This window comes from Ascaphus truei, chromosome 5 (assembly GCF_040206685.1).
Source record: "Ascaphus truei isolate aAscTru1 chromosome 5, aAscTru1.hap1, whole genome shotgun sequence".
Taxonomy (NCBI): domain Eukaryota; kingdom Metazoa; phylum Chordata; class Amphibia; order Anura; family Ascaphidae; genus Ascaphus; species Ascaphus truei.
In genome coordinates this window covers 37,687,724-37,708,755 of record NC_134487.1, presented here as the reverse complement: position 1 = coordinate 37,708,755, position 21,032 = coordinate 37,687,724, and the positions used below count along the sequence as shown (strand labels likewise).

General features: G+C 45.3%; 1 protein-coding gene across 4 annotated transcripts in view; it reads left to right on the top strand.

Annotated features, from left to right (window-relative positions):
* The window catches only part of RELN (reelin), a 483,994-nt gene that overhangs the window by 288,991 nt on the left and 173,971 nt on the right, over positions 1–21,032 (top strand). For all 4 annotated transcript variants that reach the window (XM_075599655.1, XM_075599652.1, XM_075599651.1 and 1 more), the window contains exons 14-18: positions 1–184; positions 3,769–3,897; positions 5,628–5,737; positions 16,114–16,180; positions 20,792–21,025. The exon at positions 1–184 is cut by the window's left edge and continues 25 nt beyond it. In XM_075599655.1, coding sequence (XP_075455770.1) covers positions 1–184; positions 3,769–3,897; positions 5,628–5,737; positions 16,114–16,180; positions 20,792–21,025 — 724 coding nt within the window. The remainder of the gene's footprint in view (positions 185–3,768; positions 3,898–5,627; positions 5,738–16,113; positions 16,181–20,791; positions 21,026–21,032) is intronic.

The window sequence follows — 21,032 nt, the reverse complement described above, 5'->3', positions numbered from 1 at the left end:
TCAATCCAGACCTGCAGACTCCTGCAACTAAGTTTTGTCTCAAGCAAAAAAACCATCGTGGGCACAACCTAAATGTCTGGGCTGTCGATTTTTTCCATGTGTTACCTGTTCTTCCTTCTACTGAATCACACATGATACAGTTTTCTATTAATCTGGGCTGTGGATCTCATCAACCTGGAAACAGGTACAGTAATAAACAAAGCTAAAGAATATCCAAGTAATAGAAAACCTAGGGATTTGCTCTTTAAACCTGTTAAATCCCATATCACTCAATAGTAACATGGTTACTCACCTGAGACCAGCAAACATTCTTCTATTTATAGCAGAGGTGCACACAAACATTTTATTTTCAACTAATTAATTAATTTTGCTGTCTCGTGTTGCCTAAATATAATGCCCTTTAAAGAGGTAATCCAAGGGGGCGGATTTTTTTGAGAATTAAATTTTTTATATAAATAGAATTGAAGCAGGGGGTCTCCAGTTATTTCAGCTCTGGGGACCCCCTGCTTCCAGCCTGCTTCCCACCTGCAAATTAGATGCTGGTAGCTGCTCCACTCGGCAAGCAGGGTTCACAAAATGTCTGCAGTTCAGAGAGCTCAGGACCTGCGGGCCAATAGGAAGCCGTGATGTCATCGGTGCGGCTTCCTATTGGCCCATGTGACGCAGGAGCTTCAAATCAGAAAGCCCCGCTTGGTGAGCCAGCTACCGGCATCTACTTTCATAGGTAAGGATCTCCAGAAGTAAGGGGTCCCCAGAGCTGAAATTAACGGGGGTCAGCTCTGGAGAACTCCTACTTTAAAACTTTATTTTTAAATGTGCTATCTAGACTTGCTCCTTTAAAAACGTCAATAGGAAATGACGTACTGTGCAGAATGATTTTCCTACTGCCTGATCATTTGGATTAGAAGACACAATGGGCACAAACTAGACATAGTAAACGTGGAAAACCTGCCAGGGATGAGGGATAAAGGTTGTTGAATGACTGGACATGTATAGAATTAAGCATTGGTACTGTATTAAGCGTTTATGGCCTAGAGTCATCAAAAGGTGAAATAGCACATTTGTGCTAAGGTTGCAAAAATGCATTATTTTTAACGTGTAAGTTATTAACTTGTTACTGCTAAAAATAAAGCATTTTTTACAGAGGGTGCTAAAAATATCATTGGCTGGCACCAAAATGAGTAAATACTACACAATTTACTCATTTTCATGCCAGTCATCAACCTCCGATATTTATCGGTACCTGGCTATTGCCAGAAAATACCACCATTTGTTATCACCTACCCCAGTTTCGCATTAGGGCATTATCTGGTAGAGAAAAGTACAGACAGAAAAACTACTTAATCAAACAATCTTTAATTAGCCAGAGAATCCAACGTTTCATCTGCAACCGTCAGCTTTGGTCAATTTGAGTTTCAGGTGAAACGTTGGATTTTCTGGCTAATTAAATATTTTTCAATTTACAGTAGTAGTGTATTGTGCCTGTACTGTTCGCTAATTGATTGCTGATTCCTTGAACTGAGCTGGATATCCCTTTTTATTATGGAGCAGCGGCACTTGTACTCATTATGATCCTCTTTTCTGTTTCAGTGCCTGCTTTACCCTCAACATTGCATTATGGCTATCTTACCCATGTATATAATGGCCATTTTAATAGCCAATATATACATAGGCTAGATCAGAGGAGCTCAACTCCAGTCCGGTTTGCTAGTCATTGGTTCGCATCTTTAGCTGACCACTAAGGGTTACTAAGGGGTTAATAATTTACTAAAACTACACTACCAACCGTCCGTGGCTACTTTAGAGACTAGTAAAGCATTGCATGGCAATGCTTTACTAACAACTAAGGCAAACAAGGGTACCACCATCCTTCGGGAGGCCTAAACACCCTTCCTGGGGCAACATTATACTACTATATAACAGTAAGATATAATATACAGTAGTGTCCCTGTTTGCGCCACACGTTGAATATATAATCTATTGTTGGTGTTATAAAGGAGAGAGAGAACAGTGTTGGGTGGTTTCTCCATCTCCCACTGCTCTTATAGAATTGACAACAGCTAACCTATTCTGGGCACATTCCCATGCATGGCCAAATTATCAACGTAGCCAGCCTGAGATAGGTAGAATATTTTTTTTATATTGCATCTGTCCATTCTTGTCTCGTACTTGATTGAATACCATGTCAATACTGAATACGGAGAGATAACGTTTTGGGCAATACAGTATTACCATTTACAGCTCAAACTCCATTCTCATATACTATACTAGTGATATAGCCTCATGACCCCATATAACACATTTTGATGGGAAAAAAACACAAATTAGTACATAGGAATCCAAAATTTTTAAAGTCTAAGCATACTTGGCTACAGGGAGATTAAATATTCTAAGATTAACACATCTGTTACAAAGAACTAGCAATTTCAATTTATAGATACAAAATAATTGACCCGAGACGTACATACTTATAAGATATACGGGTATCTTAGTAATAGAACGAATAAAACAAGTGTGCTGTATGTTTGGTGGCTCATTCTTTGGGATAACCATAAGGATCAATGCCTTAATCTATTACCTCTGGAATAAAGGTTATGTAATATCGCAACTATTTATAATTTTAAAGAAATTAATGTATCTGTTCAATATGTTTCTGCCATTTTAGTTGGGAGACAAATCAAACAAAGAATCTTTGAACACAATTAATCATACGTAATTACGACCCTGAGAATAAAGGCGGAGACACTCAGATTGGAACATACTTTTAGTCTGAAAAACACAATGGACCTTATTCTGTACACTGTAAATTCCATTGAAGTCAGTACTATTGCAGCTTACGGAATAAGGCTCAGCGTCTCCCAACTAAAATGGCATGTCCTGGAGCACGTTGGCCACCCAATTAGAGAAGGCAGGAGGACCAACTTACTTTCACAAAAAGAAACATAATGGACAGATAAACTGGGTAGATCTCACGGAAACTCCCATTGACTCCTATGGTAGTTTCTGTGTGATTGTTTGTGATCAGCACGGGTTTAATGAATAACTCTCCCTACTTTCTAATACCCTTCCCTCGTTTTCCTCTGTGCCTTCCTTCTCCCTTCTCCCCCCACTTTCCATGCTGTGGCATTAAACATGGAGAAAACAGAGTGTGTTTCCACATGTGCCCGAGGCAAGAGCAAAATGCAGTTTTTACTTCGATTCAGGAGCAGATTGATAAAGGCCGAAGTAAACATTTTACAAAAAAGGCATTCAAAATATAGCTCTCCTTTTCATAGTATTCAGACAACCGCGTTTGTTAATAATTGAGTCTATAAAGTTTAATAATATCCTGTCATTTAACAGCTGACTGAAATGCTGTATGCTAGCAGAGTTATTCAAATATTCAAGCAAGGGTTGTTGGTGAATCTTAGGTGATTGTAGATACTGTGGATTCCGTTTTCCGTATATACTATTACTTTTCATGTAAATGGCATCTGTTCATGCTAGAGCACTAACAAGGAAAAGGCTGAATATTTCACATATTGCAGAATGCTATAACAATTATTCAAGTTTTACTCCATTTTTGCAGGTTGACAAGAGCTGCTTATCACTAAAAATACATAGTATTCTTCACTTTAATAAAACATCAATGCCAAACTAAATTCATTCCATGTGTGCTATTTATTTGTTACAGTGTGAGAAATTTTTGTACTGTAGTTTTTTGTAATTATTGCATTTTACATTGAATTTTGCTTGCGTTTAAACTGTAAAACAAACTTTTTGTCTTAGTGTCAGTTTGGAGTTTTCAACTAATCACGGACGTACCTGGTCCTTACTTCACTCTGAATGTCTGCCTGAGCTGTGTGCAGGGTCTCATCTTCCCCACAGCACCATCTATTCATCAGACAACTACAGCGGGTAAGCCAAAGCAGTGTTTCTCAGCCTTTACCTTTACGTGGGGATTGGTAGACCCTAGATTCCTGTAATGGGGCAGCACAGGCCTTGCAAGAGCTGCTCCATCTCACTCCGCCTCTAAGCACAAATATCCCTCCATGCTTACACAAAGTGGCCTATTCATTAAAGCGTCAGAAAACCATTGCAAATTCATCCAACAGGGGAGACGGATAAAAACGGTAACGTCTCACTGTATGCAGTATTAATGATAACAACTAAAAATACTCATTTGCATTTATTTATCATCACCAAAGTGGTAGTTAGGCCACGATTTGTCGTTGTCCTGGTTCGCACCATATTGTAGAACGGGTAAACCAGTGTTGGTGAGATAAAGGAGAGAGAGATTACTGTTAGTGTAGTCTCTCCACCTCGCACTGCTTTTGTAGAAACAACACAGGTTTACCTATTCTATTTGTGTACATTCCCATGGACGAATTATCATTCTAGCCACCCTGAGAGAGAAAAAAAATGACATTTCATGTGACCATTCCTGTCTCACACTTTATTCAATTCCATGTGAATGCTACATACAGTATGGAGTTTGGAAGAACCAAATCGCTACCTACAAATATAGTCAACATGATTTGCATCCATCAATGCATCCAAGTTTCACAAATGTTGTGTTACAGTAAATGACGCATTACTATTTTTCTCGGTGGAACTGTATCAAATCTGACAGGTTAAATCTACTTCGATGTGTTGCATCAGCTGGAGCAGTAACATTGGCTGCATCTGTAAATAACTGTGTGCGCGATTTGGACTTTCAAGTACTCTTCAATGATTACGGAGAGATTACTTTAATGGCAAAAATTGCCATTTACTGTTCAAAAACGACATTCTGGTAGTTTTATCACTAAGCCCAAAGTGTTTCCACATAGCACCAGCCATGTAAGTACACCAAAAGTTATTAATCCCATAGGCTTTAATTGTATAGTATTACAACTCCCAGGATTCAATACTGCTAAGTACAGTAACCCAGTCAAACATTCTTCAAGGGACCGGCCTAGAACAATCTGCGAGCTGAAGCTAGTCCACAAACTACAACTGGAAACTATTCACTTCTATAATGTAGTATAAGTACAAATAAGTCATTGCACTTTCTGAACAAAGGGAATCCTTAAGAGAACTTTTGAAGAACGTGTTGGTGGAATGTACACTGCTTGTCATGCCAGTAATTGGCACAATATACAGAACTGTACAGCAATATTTGTCATTGGAGCACACAGGCTGTTACATATACAATATACATACACTTTCTAGTAGGTTTACTGCATACACAATAATATTTCATGCAAGACGTTCTTGTGTATACAAAGGGGCTTGTCAAGGGTCATGTTGCAACATCCAGTCCACATTCTGCATGCTGACAATATATTTCTTATACAATGCTATCACTAATAGAAATATACAGTAAAAGCACATAGAGCCCTGGTACGAAATATCAACCAGCCTCATTTAAATATCTGAGTCACAAGGAGATAGCCCCTTGACCAATTTTAGAATGAGCTGGCAAAATCAATCAGCAGTTTCCTATTGCAGAGCCCAGTGCTTTAACCACAAAGTCACTATTACAGTCCAGAACCATATTATTTAACACACAAGTACAAACTACATGTCTGTTTAAATTCGCTAGTTTATGAAACAATCCAATCCAAATTGCCCTTTAATTAAAGGTTTTGGCTGTTTAATTTTAGGTGGAGCCGAATTACTATTCCACTTCCGAATGCAGCTCTGACCAGGGACACAAGGCTACGATGGAGGCAGAATGGACCGATCCTTGGAAACATGTGGGCGCTGGATAATAGTTAGTATTAAGATCCCAATCCAAAAGTGGGAAATAACATGTTTAACACTTTAGTGATAGAGGAACCATCAATACTGTACATTGCTCCTTTGTGAAGGAACCCTCTGCATAAAGACATTTAGGTATATATATATATATATATATATATATATATATCTATATATATATACAGTATATATATAATGAGATGATGATAATACTGTAGGTAGTCCCATATTTATATCATCCAGCATGACACCTCTCAACTCAATCCCCCAAGCTTCTTCCTTTAGAGGTCAGGCACTAAAGTCTGATAATTACTTTAGTCCTGGGTCTATCATTTAACATCTTTATTATCACTTTATTCCTAACAGCTGAGATTAGGATGCAAGTGCTTGAAAACAATCTGAAAAATTCAGAGCAAGTGCTGTCGGCAAAGATGTTAAAGTATTATCCCAGCCTTACATTGCTGGTTTAAATGATGCTTAAAATACTCACTGATAAGTTAAACTACCTAGTATTGTTTATTTCAGATACAAAAAAAACTAATTATAATGCTGATTATATATAAAATGCAGTATTTGTGCAGAAACTCAGTAGTGTACAGTATAGCAGTTCCCTTCACAGTACAGTACATGGTTTTGCCTCCACAATTTCTAAAGGTACAATAACAACAGGAGGCGAAGCAACACTTCTACTTGTATTTAATTGTTGGCTTCGGAGATCAGATTGCCAGCTGAGGTGATGATTGCAGAGGTGCCGTGTGAATTGAATAGAAGCTATCAGCTCATTTCATGTAGACAAGGCCATGCATTTCCAATGTCAAGTGCTCTTACGTCTTGTCACAGTATATTAAATAAGTGATTCAGATGAGAGATGCTCCCCAGATCACACATAACATGTCGTTTATTGTCAAAAATAACGACAACTGCATTGACAAACACCTATTTAAGGTAATCCAAATGCAGACCGTATGTATACGTACATGACTTTATGTACGTATATACTTTACTAACTATAATATACTGTATATTAATAGTGTTCTTCTCTAAATTGTCTATTCAACAGGAATTCCTTCTTGATGAGGGATCAATTACCAAGCACATGTTAATCATATACAGTACATATCCTGGTCAAATTGTGGCCATAATATCATACAGTAGTATCCATATAGCTAGGTTATTGGGTCTATGCTGTGAAGGTAAATAACTATTTATCTATATCTCATTTCAATGGGGTGGTCGTGGGCAGTAGTCTTCCAGAAGTTGGTGTCAATGTTATTGTTCTTCCTGTTGGCTGTAAGGATGTCCATGAAGCACTTTCTCTGCCCTCCCCTTGAGCATACATTATAACTGAGCTGGGGAAATAGGAATTGCTTTAGGTGTTTGTAGTGGGATATATGGATAATTCGGCTTGCCCAGCAAAGTTGATTATCTCATTGATGCCTGTGGAATTTGCTCACAAAAGGATACTAATGTGGGTGTGTCTGTCATCTGTCTTCCGACTGTACTCAAAGAATCTTCCACAGGCAGCAATAAGGGTACTTTTCCAGCGTCTTTAAGTGTCTCCTATACGCTGCCCATGTGTCAGCTTCGTACAGCATTGTGGGGATCACTACTGTTTAATCAACCATGAGCTTGGTTTCATATCTGATGTTGTGATCTTCGAACACTCGTTTCCTCAGGCTGCACTTGCGCATATGAGGCAGATTTGGATTTCTTTGTGATTGTCAGCCTTCTGTGAAAGATGGTCTACTGTGTTACGGGGAATGCTCCATGTTGTCCAGAGTCTCACCGTGGTTCTAAATTGCCAGGCCTGGGGACTGTTCATTGAGAGCTTAGTCTTTTGAGTGTTAAGATCCATTCCCATTTTCTTGTATGCCTCAGTAAAGACATATGATCCACTCCCAAATCACAGCTTGCATATCATCCTTAGAGCAGGAAAAGAATGGTGACAAATGTCGGTAGGCATCCGTACTTGAAAATGACCCTCCACATTGCTTCTTGGTTGATAGAGCCTAAGACTTTTGTTACATTAAAGAAATCCATATAGAGAGGTTTATGTTGTTCCTAACATTATTCCTGCAGAAGGCGAGCTGTGAAGATCATGTCAGTTGGGCCTCTGGATGACCTAAATATACACTGAGATTTTGGAAGGAACTTTTCAGCAAGTGGAAGGAGATGGTTCATGACGGTTGTTACGGTTGATCTTTGCTGTTGTAGACTGTAATTTCCAAAGTTCAATTTGTCGCCTTTTTAAATATTGTCACAATAATAGCATCCCTGAGGTTTCCAGAATATGCCGGGTTTTCAAGTTCATGGCGTGGGGCTGTGATGTGAGATTATCTTCCCCCTTCTTGAAGATTTCAGCAGGCATTCCCTCACCCCAGATGCCAAGTTATTCTTCATCTGCTTGAGGCTTTCCGCACCTCATCAGAGGTTGGACAGAGGCCAAGCTCCTCTCTTACTAGATGGTGCGAGGTGGAACTCTTGTTTACAGTAGAGTTTTGATTGAGAAGTTTTTTGAAGTGTTCCTTACAACGACAACTTTCCTCTCTTTGCTCAGACCTACTTCTTAGGTCTCCAGAGGATTGGTCCCCGTAAGGTTGGACCATAGATGGCTTTGAAAAAATACATGCTTATCATTGATATTGGCAAGATGTTGGCCCCTATAAAGAGGAGTCATTTGAACACAAAGAAACACAACCCCTGACGAAGCCCTTGACAGGAGAAACGCGTAGGGTTAATTTTACAAACACTTGAAACTTCTAACCAGCGAGAGGTGGTGTATGTGCGAGGAAGAGGACACATTCATCCAACTTTATGTCATATTTTTTTGTTGGCGCCAACACTCCGACATACTGTGGGAAGTATACGATCGACGGGGGACGGCTAGGGTAAGAGATGTGAGGTGTAGGATGCAGACATAAGACGTAAGAGGGAAAGACTACAGGACAACAGCGCCGGTTGGAGGCGTACCACGAGACCGCCGAGAGACCTGCGAACAGAGAACCGCCCCGGACAACAGCGGAGGAAGTGGAGCAGCCAGTGGGTCGCAGCACCCTCAAATCGCCTGCAGAAACCACCCCACCAAGCCAGAAGCGGTAAGGAGTAGAGGAGAACTGCTCCCACCTGTAGTATCCTACAGATACTCAGCAAAGGTAACCGTAGTCTGTGCCTGATAAGTGGAGTCGTGGTGTTTCTCCGCCGAGAGATCATACACTATTGTGGAAACTTTAAGGTCTGTGTGAACAGCCAGGGAGGCTCCAGGCGAAGGGTTAATACCCAACAATACAATACCTGTCTATGCACCCTATCTTATATTTTCACTCAGTGAGAGCCGCAAACAGCGTGCAAGATACCCCTCAAAGAGGTCTACAGTATGTTTCACTGCCCTCTCACCTCATCCCTCTTACCCAGCAAATATATACTAGAAGCACCAACAATATAAAGTTTGACTATTTTTTCTATCACCCACACCAACCAACTCAGCAATAAACATTAAGTGTTTCAGATTTACAGCGTGCCAAAAACGAAGGAAATTAGCATTATTATTTCTTTCAACAACTATTTTGACACACACCATCAGCTGGACTCTATTGGTATACTGATACAACATATTCATGTGATTTCTGCTTAGAGTCAGGTGTTAGATATTATCTGCATAAAGTTTAACTTGTACTGCCTAGGTGGTTCAAAAGAGATCTATAATTCTTAATGGTTTCCCCCACGGAGGACGTACAAAGTTAACATAGAGATCACTACTATTGTGGACAATTAAAGTGTTTATCCATATGCATGCATAGTAAATACATATATGCAAGGGTTTTTTCTAAAGTGAAAAGTGCCTGTTCTTTTAGAAGTTCATATTAAGATAAATGTTTTATTTTTTCTAATGCTTTAAGAGTTAATATTGTGTTGGTGTAATCTGCACCCAGCTGGGATTATTGTTTTTTTAAGAAGTATCAAGTTTTGTTTTATTTAAATTTATTGTTCATTTTTTATTAAAATACATTTTGTACCACACACATTTAGAGGGAGGTCTTATTTGGAATTCATTGGCCTCTGAGACATATGGTTCTCTATCTATTTGATTCCATGCGCTGAAGTATATATTCCTTTCACATATACCTGGAAGGACCTATGGGGATTGTGCATAGAAGGGTCACTAAAATGCTACATGATCTAAAGCAGGGGTGAGCAAACTTTTTATGCCGAGCCCCCCTTTTCATCCATGAAATTTCTCGGGCCCCCCCTGCCTGATGTAATCAAAATCACATGACGTCAGCGCACGTGAGCTGGTTCAGCCATTGAGGGCGAACCAGCTTTGTAACGCCCCCGCCACGCGTCTACAAAAAAAGTATTTATAGCACAAATTACATAACTTAAAAATAAATATTATAATATTTGTCTAATAGCGTTCCCATTTCTGCTGTATTATTAATCTCTCTCTTCCCGCCACATTAGAACACCTCAGGACCTCTCTCCCTGTATTTCTCACTCCCCCTCCAGTCCCTCTCTATTCCTCCCCTCAGTGTCTCCCCCTCCCCCCCCCACTCTCTTTCCCTCCCCCCAGTGTGTGTCTCTTTCTCCCTCCCCCCCATTGTCTCTCACTCTCTCCCCTCTTCCAGTCTCACACTCCTCTTCCAGTCTCTCCAACTCCCTGTATTTCTCACTCCCCCTCCAGTCCCTCTCTATCCCTCCCCTCAGTGTCTCCCCCCACTCTCTTTCCCTCCCCCTGTGTGTCTCTCTCTCTTTCTCCCTCCCCCTAGTGTCCCCCTCCCTCCATTGTCTCTCACTCTCCTTCCAGCCATTGCCTCTCCCTCCCCCCAGTGTCTCTCTTGCACTCTCCAACCAGCTATTGTATCTCCCTCCACCCGGTGTCTCTCTCACACTCTCCCTCCAGCCATTGTGTGTCTCTCTCCCTCCTGCCAGTGTCTCCCTCCCACCAATGTCTCTCTCATCCCCATCCCCATGTAGCTCTTTCAGCCCCCCCTCCCCATGTCACACTCACTCTCACCCCCCTCCCCATCTCACACTCACCCCCCTCATGTCACTCACACCCTCCCCATGCCTCAGTCTCACACTCACTCCCCCATGTCCCAGTCTCACCCCCCATGTCCCAGTCTCACTCCCCCCCATGTCCCAGTCTCACTCCCCCCCATGTCCCAGTCTCACTCCCCCATGTGCCAGTCTCACTCCCCCATGTCCCAGTCTCACTCACCCCCATGTCCCAGTCTCACTCCCCCCCATGTCCCAGTCTCACTCCCCCCCATGTCCCAGTCTCACTCCCCCCCATGTCCCAGTCTCACTCCCCCCCATGTCCCAGTCTCACTCCCCCCCATGTCCCAGTCTCACTCCCCCCCATGTCCCAGTCTCACTCCCCCCCATGTCCCAGTCTCACTCCCCCCCATGTCCCAGTCTCACTCCCCCCATGTCCCAGTCTCACTCCCCCCATGTCCCAGTCTCACTCCCCCATGTCCCAGTCTCACTCCCCCATGTCCCAGTCTCACTCCCCCATGTCCCAGTCTCACTCCCCCCCATGTCCCAGTCTCACTCCCCCCCATGTCCCAGTCTCACTCCCCCCCATGTCCCAGTCTCACTCCCCCCCATGTCCCAGTCTCACTCCCCCCCATGTCCCAGTCTCACTCCCCCATGTCCCAGTCTCACTCCCCCATGTGCCAGTCTCACTCCCCCATGTGCCAGTCTCACTCCCCCATGTCCCAGTCTCACTCCCCCATGTCCCAGTCTCACTCCCCCATGTCCCAGTCTCACTCCCCCATGTCCCAGTCTCACTCCCCCATGTGCCAGTCTCACTCCCCCATGTGCCAGTCTCACTCCCCCATGTGCCAGTCTCACTCACCCCCTCTCCCCATGTCACACGATGATGCAGGAAGCAACGAGATGCTGCTGTGTACTGTAGCACAGCGCAGCACAGCGCCACCTAATGGCCAAAAGAAAAATTACAGCTGCAGACGGCTTTTTTCCCTCTGCTCCTGGCAAAATCGCCGCTGCTTCCTGCGCCCCCCCTAAACAATCTTGCGCCCCCCCAGGGGGGCGCGCCCCCCAGTTTGCGCACCGCTGATCTAAAGCATAAAACTTCAGGAAATACTAGAGGACCTTAATATTTACATCTTAGAGGAAATATGGGAGAGGTGGGATATGATTGAAACTTTCAAATACATAAAGCGTTTCAGCAGAGTAATAGGTGAGAAGTATATTTTAGAGCAGGAGAAGAGCTAGAACAAGAGGTCATGCTCTGTAGCTCAAGGGTGACAGACTAAAGGGAAATGTGAGCAGACACGTCTTCACGGAAAGGGTGGTGGATTCGTGGAATAGCCTCCTAACAGACAGGGCATTAAGGGAATGGAAAAATGTTTGGGATAAACAAGAGGTTGCCCTAAATACAAAAGAAAGCCAATGATCAACTAGGGGTCTGAGGTTTTACAGAACATAGGAAAATGGGCAGACTAGGTGGGCCAAGTGGTTCTTATCTGCTGTCAAAGTATATGTTGCTTAGAATTCAAATTGAAATGTGGTCAATTTAACTCCCACTCCTTTGCACTAAACCACTGGTGTTCATTCCAGAGGTTCAAGTCCCTTGTGACTCTGGTAGTGAAATCACAGAGAAGAATAAGCCGGCTCCCGTCCAAATAGCCGAGTTGGTGTATGAGGTTGTGCATGGCGGCAAAACTAACTCTGTCCAGAAGAGGGTTTAATCTGCTACCTGCTTTTTTTCTTAACCTGCCCTCACCCGTTTTCCAGGTCTCACTCAGGGTTGCAATGCCAATGTCATAAAGCCTGCGTTTTCATGCCACAATTGCATTGCAATGCTCTGGGAGTTTGCAATTAGGATTGTCCAGGTCTTGATCATGCAACTTCGTAGATTTTAACCGCAGTAAAGGTGATCCCATTAGACGCAGTTATCCAGACAGAAAAATTGGGAGAAACTTTGTTTAGGGCTCATTTCCTAGCCCTCTCCCCATGTGTGATGCACAGATGCTGAAGAGGGCTTTTCAGTTGGAATTTCAGCTGCCCAAATGCACTCCTCCCTGCTCCAAGTGCTAGACGACCTTCTTGTAATTGCCACCTATGTGCCCGTTCATGACTTGGAGCTTCCAGACCTCAAAATCCTTCTTCTGTCATCTCAACCTGCTCACCAGAGGGCTTGAAGATGTATGCCCCTGAGGAATTTGCTTGCCAGTGACGAAACGCGTATGGCTTCTCTGATTGATGGTTTCAGCGGTGACGTGATTTGATGCGCTGCACTGAGTCCCACTTCCCGATTGCGGACGATTCTGGGATTTCCCTGCTCAGCCGTTTGCCTGCTTGTTACATCAGCTGTTGAACGCCGAGTCCGTTCCCCTTCACGGTGCACCCCTGGGACACTGCTCCATCGTGATTGAGCCCAGAGGAGGCCATCCAGACCGGAGGTTGTAGCAGGGAGCAGAATCATCTTGCTTCCAGTGTGGCCCTGCAGTTACAGCTAAGCAGAAACCCTTACCTGTCATAGGTTTTTCTACAATGCGATTTTAAAACATTTGTTTGTGAGTGTGCATTTTTAAGGTTTCTTCAACCTAATTCTTGTATTAAATCGGTAATACACTATGGGGCATGCGCTTCTGCTTTTTGTTTGATATCTATATATATATATCTATATATATATGAGTGGACTGATCACAGCTGTCCAAGATGGCCGCCGCAAGTCAGTGAGGATCCCTTGTGATGTGATATCTTGTGGTTTCCTGATTGGCTTCCTCTGATTGACTACACTGGGGTTTCTCTGGTTATAAATATCTTTCACTGCCATTGTCCAGCAGCACCTCCCTGAGGAAGGTTCTTTCTGGACCGAAACGTTGTATTATTGCATCTTATGCTGAGTGCTGTTTCATGATTTCTCTTTGTGGGGAATCATTCTGTGCTACTTATTCTTATGGAACATGCACCAGACCATACCATTTACTATTGGAGTGCCAGCTCCTTCCCATATCTATATATATATATATATATATATATATATATATATATACTAGCTGAGAGACCCGGCGTTGCCCGTGAGTTAAATTTCCCGCTAGGAAAGGGGGGGGAGAGGGGGGGAAATGGGGGGGACAGTGGACAGGAGGGGGGGACAGTGGACGGGGGGGACAGTGGACGGGGGGGACAGTGGACGGGGGGGACAGTGGATGGGGGGGACAGTGGATGGGGGGGGACAGTGGATTGGGGGGGACAGTGGATGGGGGGGACAGTGGATGGGGGGGACAGTGGATGGGGGGGACAGTGGACAGGAGGGGGATAGGACAGTGGACAGGAGGGGGGGACAGTGGACAGGGGGGGGGACAGTGGACAGGAGGGGGACGGGACAGTGGACAGGAAGGGGACGGGACAGTGGACAGGAGGGGGGGTGACAGTGGACAGGAGGGGGGGTGACAGTGGACAGGAGGGGGGTTGACAGTTTACAGGAGGGGGGGTGACAGTGGACAGGAGGGGGGGTGACAGTGGACAGGTGGGGGTTGGCAGTTTACAGGAGGGGGGTGACAGTGGACAGGAGGGGGGGTGACAGTGGACAGGTGGGGGGTTGGCAGTTTACAGGAGGGGGGTGACAGTGGACAGGAGGGGGGGACAGTGGACAGGAGGGGGGCAGTGGACAGGAGGGGGGCAGTGGACAGGAGGGGGGGTGGGTTGCTTAAAATTTGCGGGTCCCTCCTCTCCACTCCCCCTGTATGTTTCTTTGCTCCCCCCTCTCTCTCCGCTCCGGCCCCCCCTCCCCCATGCATAGCTCCGGTCCCCACCCTACAGTGTCTGACACACACACAGTGACACACACACAAACACACACAGTGTCCCACACACACAGTGTCACACACAGTGTCACACACACACACACACACAGTGACACACACACACACAGTGACACACACACACAGTGACACACAGTGACACACACACACACACACGTCACCTCTCCTTCCGGCCGCCGCCATCTTAGTTACTCCGCGAGGGAGGAAGGGGGTCCTTCCGGGCGCCGCCATCTTAGGTGCCGCGTGGCAGCTAAAGGCTGCCTGCCCACTGCCTGTCCGGCCGTCGGGGAGGGGGGGAGGTGAGTGGAGCACACCGGGGAGGGGGGGAGTGGAGCACACCGGGGAGGGGGGGAGTGGAGCACACCGGGGAGGGGGGAGGTGAGTGGAGCACACCGGGGAGGGGGGGAGGTGAGTGGAGCACACCGGGGAGGGGGGGAGGTGAGTGGAGCACACCGGGGAGGGGGGGAGGTGAGTGGAGCACACCGGGGAGGGGGGGGGAGGTGAGTGGAGCGCACAGGGGAGGTGAGTGGAGCACGGGGGAGGTGAGTGGAGCACACCGGGGAGGGGGGGAGGTGAGTGGAGCGCACGGGGGAGATGAGTGGAGCATGGGGGAGGTGAGTGGAGCACACCGGGGAGGGGGGGAGGTGAGTGGAGCACACCGGGGAGGGGGGGAGGTGAGTGGAGCACACCGGGGAGGGGGGGAGGTGAGTGGAGCACACTGGGGAGGGGGGAGGTGAGTGGAGCACACCGGGGAGAGGGGGAGGTGAGTGGAGCACGGGGGAGGTGAGTGGAGCACACCGGGGAGGGGGGAGGTGAGTGGAGCACACCGGGGAGAGGGGGAGGTGAGTGGAGCACAACGGGGAGGGGGGAGGTGAGTGGAGCACACCGGGGAGGGGGGGAGGTGAGTGGAGCACACCGGGGAGGGGGGGAGGTGAGTGGAGCACACCAGGGAGGGGGGGAGGTGAGTGGAGCACACCGGGGAGGGGGGGAGGTGAGTGGAGCACACCGGGGAGGGGGGGAGGTGAGTGGAGCACACCGGGGAGGGGGTGAGGTGAGTGGAGGGAGGTGAGTGGAGTGCCGGTGGGGTGAGGGAGGTGAGTGTGATGGGGGGGAGAGGACAGAGAGGTGAAGGCTGCAGGTGAGGTGTGTTGGGGCCGGAGGGTAAGGGAGCGTGAGATGAGCTTCCGGGACCGGCGGGTAAGAGAGCGGGAGGTGTGTGTGTGTGTGTGTGTCGTCACTCCGCCTCAGGCCAATGAGAGGTGTGCGGTGGCGGGCGGGCCAAGGGAACAATGAGACTTCCCTAGGGACACAGGAAGATGCAGACAGGCAGGCATACAGTGCTTTCACTAATATATAATAAGATATTGCTTTGTCATTGTATTATTGTATGGCCTGTCCTTACAAAATACTACCCAGATATAGTTTTTTTTTGTTTCTATTTACACTATATGATTTACATCATATAGTAATATATAATAATAATAGCCTTTTGTGACTTTTAAAATGTGAGTAGTGATATATTGGCAAATCTGTTCGCTACCATGCAATTCAATATATTTGTGTAAATCCAGCTCACTTGCAAACACATTTTCTATTACAGTTTATGTTGGACCATCCTGCCTCAAATTCTGCTCAGGCCGTGGTCAATGCACACGTACTGGCTGCAAGTGAGTATCAAAAATATATATGTATGTATATCTTTACATTATTTATATAGTGCCCACAGCTGTATGTACTCGGCGCTTTACAAGAGAGACAATACAGTACATGGAATTATAGTGCAACAAATAGGAAAGGAAATCCCTGCCCTGGAGAGTTTACAATCTAAGTGCTATGATGGGAGACTTACAGAGACAGCCGGTGAGGGAATAAGTGCAGTAGATGGCAGTCGTCGGTAGGAGTGACTGTGGGTGTGGGACAGTAGCCATGAGTCTAGGCCAGGGGTGCGCAAACTTTTTAGTCTGCACCCCCTGTGCCTTCTCTCCACCCCTGCTCGTACCCCCCTCCCTTACCTAATCGCCAGTGTTTCTGATGTCACAACATCATGTGACATCACCTCGCCATGGCAACGAGATGTCGTGACCCCTGCGGCGTCATTTGAGCTGCCAGAGATCAGATAAGTGAGTCACAGAGGCCTCACGCCCGCTCCCCGGCATTTAATTTAAATGCTTTGGGGAAGAGCATGGGGCCTCTGTAATCGCCACGCCCCCTCAACCCTCCCAGAAAATCTCCCCCCCCCCCCAGTTTGCGCACCCCTGGTCTTGGCAATTGGAGCGCTTCATTTAAGAGGTGAGTTTTAAGGTTTCTCTTAAAGGTGGGGAGAGAAGGTGCTTGGTGTATACTGAGTGTGAGGGAGTTCCACAGGTAAGGGGCAGTGAGGGGAAAAAGGTTTAAGACGAGAGAGAGCAGTAGAGGTGAAAGGGGTGGGAAGGAGACAGTTATGGGTAGAATGCAGGAGACGAGCAGGGGCATAGCGAGAGATCAAAGTGGACATTTACTGTAGGGAGGAGCAGTTTAGTGGAGAGCCTTGGAGGTAAGGGGAAGAACTTTCTGGGGTATCCAAAACTTAATGGGAAGCCAGGAGAGGGACTAGAAGGGGCGATGAGCAGAGACTGTTTTGGGAGAAAGTGACATTATTCTAGCAGCAGAATTTTGGATAGATTGCCAAGGAGAACGTTGTGAGGCAGGGAGACCTGTTAGCAGCATGTTACAATAAGCCTGACAGGAGAGGGGAAGGAAATACATGAGTTTTAGCAGTAGTGTGACAGAGGAAAGGGCGGATCTTGGAAATATTACAGAGGAAGAAGCGACAAGTTTTAGCCATGTCGTGAATGGAAAGAGAGGAGTCAAATGTCACTCCAAGGCAACAGGATAGATGTCAGAACCATTTACGGTGATGGAAAAATTGGATATCGGGCCAGGTTTAGGGGAAATATGAGGAGCACAGTTTTAGCCAAATTAAGTTTAAGGTGACAGAGTGCCATCCACAGGGATATAGCCAGGAGGCAATCAGAGGCACTGAACTGGATTGCAGGTGTGAGGGTCGGGGTGGATAGATATATCTGCGTATCATCTGCATAGAGATGATATCCAATGCCAAAAGAGTTGAAGAGTTGACTATCACCAAGGGATAGTGTGTAGAGAGAGAAAAGGAGAGCTCCCAGAACAGAGCCCCGAGGTACCCAACATGCAGATCAACAGAAGACGAAGACATGTTGGCAACAGAGACTGAAAATGTGGGAGATGGGAGAGGTGTGATGAAAACCAGCATACCTTGCAAATGCTTGCGCGGCTGCATACTTGTACGTATTTCCACTATGTTCATCTTCCAACATGCCACCTTGACAGTAAAAGATTAGATGCCCAAGAAATGGGTCTAGGCTGCACTCAACATTTCTCGAAAAATTCAATAAGGTATTCAGCAGGTGCTAAAAACATACGGGATAGTCCTGCCACACTACTCATAGATATATGGGAAACAGGAAGATCGTGTGCTCCATACAAATTCCCTTGTTCTCAATGAGTAGATGCCCTTCTATTGATCTTTCTGGTGCTCTTTATTGTATAATCATTCTAATCATTTCCTCTGTTTGTATTTCTCAGTAGAGTAATCCTATTCTAAAACATGCATGCTTGTATTATAAAAAATGAAACTCTGTAAGCATACATGCTTTTGAATTTGTTTGTGTACATATAGAAGTGTACAATCCTCTATAGACCATTTATGTGGTTTCATCTTTGTCAGATAATGATGCGAGATTGTACACTCCCCTGTCTTTTATTTTCGGAGGAGCTGCATCTTTCAAGGGGAAATCTCACCTGACATTTCTTTTAAAATACCTTGTCAATGTGATGTACTTATATTGTACAGTATTCTCATAAAACAGATTAGGTAACACTCCAAAGCATTTTGTTACTATGGAGCCATTAAAAGTTAAAAACAAAATATTGAATATATTATTTAATATTTATACTTATCTGATTTATATAAAAATAGAAATTAATAAAGCAAATTCTTATACGTGTCTGATTTATATAAAAATAGGGTCAATCACCTAATTTAACCAACAGAAAATGCCACTGCTATTATTTCACTTTAGTGCTAGGAGACACTGCTCCTTTAAACTGAATGAAAATGTGGCTCTCTTTTTGATCGCCTGCTACAACATTGAGCGCACAATGTAGTTTATTATAATAAATTCATTTTTGTTTGTACTCCTCCTCCAAGAACCAGACTGTGGAGAGAGCTGACAGAGACATCTGAAAGTATTCCACCTTTCATATATTTTTAGCCTTAAGATCTATGATGGACATTTAAGCTAGATAAGGAATCCCCAGGGAGGGGGGGGGGGAGGAGAGAACAACTCCCTTAATCTGTGCACAAGTACTAGTAAATTGGACACCATTGTAGGGATGTGTATAATAAAACATAGAGGGAGTTTTAAAGCTGCAGTTCAGTCAATATCCTGCATGTGTGGGTTTTTTAATAAATCAGTTCTGTAGTAAGAAAAAATACTTTTAGCATTTTCTGTTTAAAAAACAACAACTTTGAAAGACCAATTTTCTTGTATTCTATTTTAACAACCATTTGCTAAGGCACTGCCCCTTCATATCCTGTCACAAGCCCTGGCATACCCCTTTGTCAGCCCTGCCCTCCCTCTTGCACATGTCAGTGCAGGAGTGCTCATGAATATTCATGAGCTTCCACTGACTGACAGAAGCAGATGAAAAACATATGCCATATCTAAAGATGTCACCAAATTTCGCCGATCAATACATGGAGAACGAATTGACTGGCAGCTATACAGTTCTTTAGGTAATTAGAGATTGCCCACATGAAACTATTGAATTAAAAAAATAAATGTATGTAACCCATATTCCCTCCCCCCCCCCCAGACACAGATGTCATATCTAGGGTGTAGTGAGGGCTGGCTACATGTGCTTTGGTGGTGCATACCTGCCGGTAACAGGAGGGTCTGAGCTTCCCGCGGTGATGTTGGGGACACAGGACCAGGCTTCTGGGTTAGTTGCCTCCATTTGCTTAGTGATGCAGCGCCTCCATCCTCTATAACTTCCCAGGGATGTGGGGTAGGACCCTTATAGAAGAATAACCCTGGTCCCAGGGTGAATGCTCCAGAATCACACCGTCTTATGTAAAATCAGCAGTGTCTTTATTCTCTTATCTGGCACACAGCAGCAGTAGTACACAACAGGTTATATGCCCAAGGCACTCCAAAGGTACACCAGACCTCCTCCTCTTCTCCTCTCCTCCAGACTGTACTCCTGCAGGATGGTCTATGGGGGGTCTCAATACCCCCAATGCCCACCTCAGAGGGTATCCTCTGGGTGGGGGTAGATTCTCCCCCTCGCCCCCTCAGTAGGGTGAGGGGCATTGGTCCACTCTAGCTCTGCTCACTCTCCAAACCCCTAGGACCGTAGCCCCTCTCTTCTGGTCCTAGGGCAGAACGTCTTTCCTCCAACTCCCACATAACAAGCCCACGTCCTCACAGGAACTGGCTACTAAATAGAGTCAGCCCCACCCCTCATGATGTCAGCAGGACCTCCCCTCTGTCTCATGCCTGCAGCAGAGTCAGGGGCCTGCATCTATCACTCAGGGCAGGGCGTGAAGGGGGAAAACCCATGATTACTACTGGCGCCTGCCCTTAACAGGACTTACCACAGTAGGAGAAAGATATATATATAGCCCGTTCTGTTTACAGGGGGCTACATGAAAAAAAAAAAAAAAGACTGGACTGCAGCTTTAAGTAGCTATGAGGGACAGCAGTAAGTAACTGGTCATGCACTAACATTGCTGCCCCTCATATCTACTTAAAACACCCTGTGTTTTATTATACACATCCCTACAACTGTGTCCATTTTACTAGCACTTGTGCAATGACTAAGGGACTTTATTCTCTCCTTCCCACCTGGAGATTCCCTTTCTATCCTAATTTTCCCTTAGGTGCACCTACTATACACATTTGTCCTAAACAGGCTGTTGGTGGCTTTCTTTATGTTTATGGAAATGTAAACAGCGGATTTCAGCACACATTGGTAAAATGTATATGCCAAAGTGTCTACTATACGTGATATTCTTCGTTTTTGCCTTCATGCAATGACATCTCCACTGGGTTCTCTTGCCATTACTTGGGGATACAGTGTACCACCGCTTTCTCTATTGGAGTTGAGGAAGATAATTGATGCCAGCGATATTTCTAGTTGGTAGCGTACTTGTGACCCCTAACAAAATGTCCCACCTGTTTTATCTTGCATTTCAGGTGTGAACCTGGTTTTTCAGGTCCAGCATGTGAAATGGCATCTCAGACCTACCCTGTGTTTATATCAGAAAGCTTCACCAGTTCCAGGCTCTCGTCCTACCATAACTTCTACTCTATCCGTGGTGCTGAAGTCAGTTTCGGGTGTGGTGTGCTAGCAAGTGGCAAAGCTTTAATCTTTAATAAGGATGGAAGACGCCAGCTCGTCACTGCCTTCCTTGACAGTTCGCAGTCCAGGTGAGTG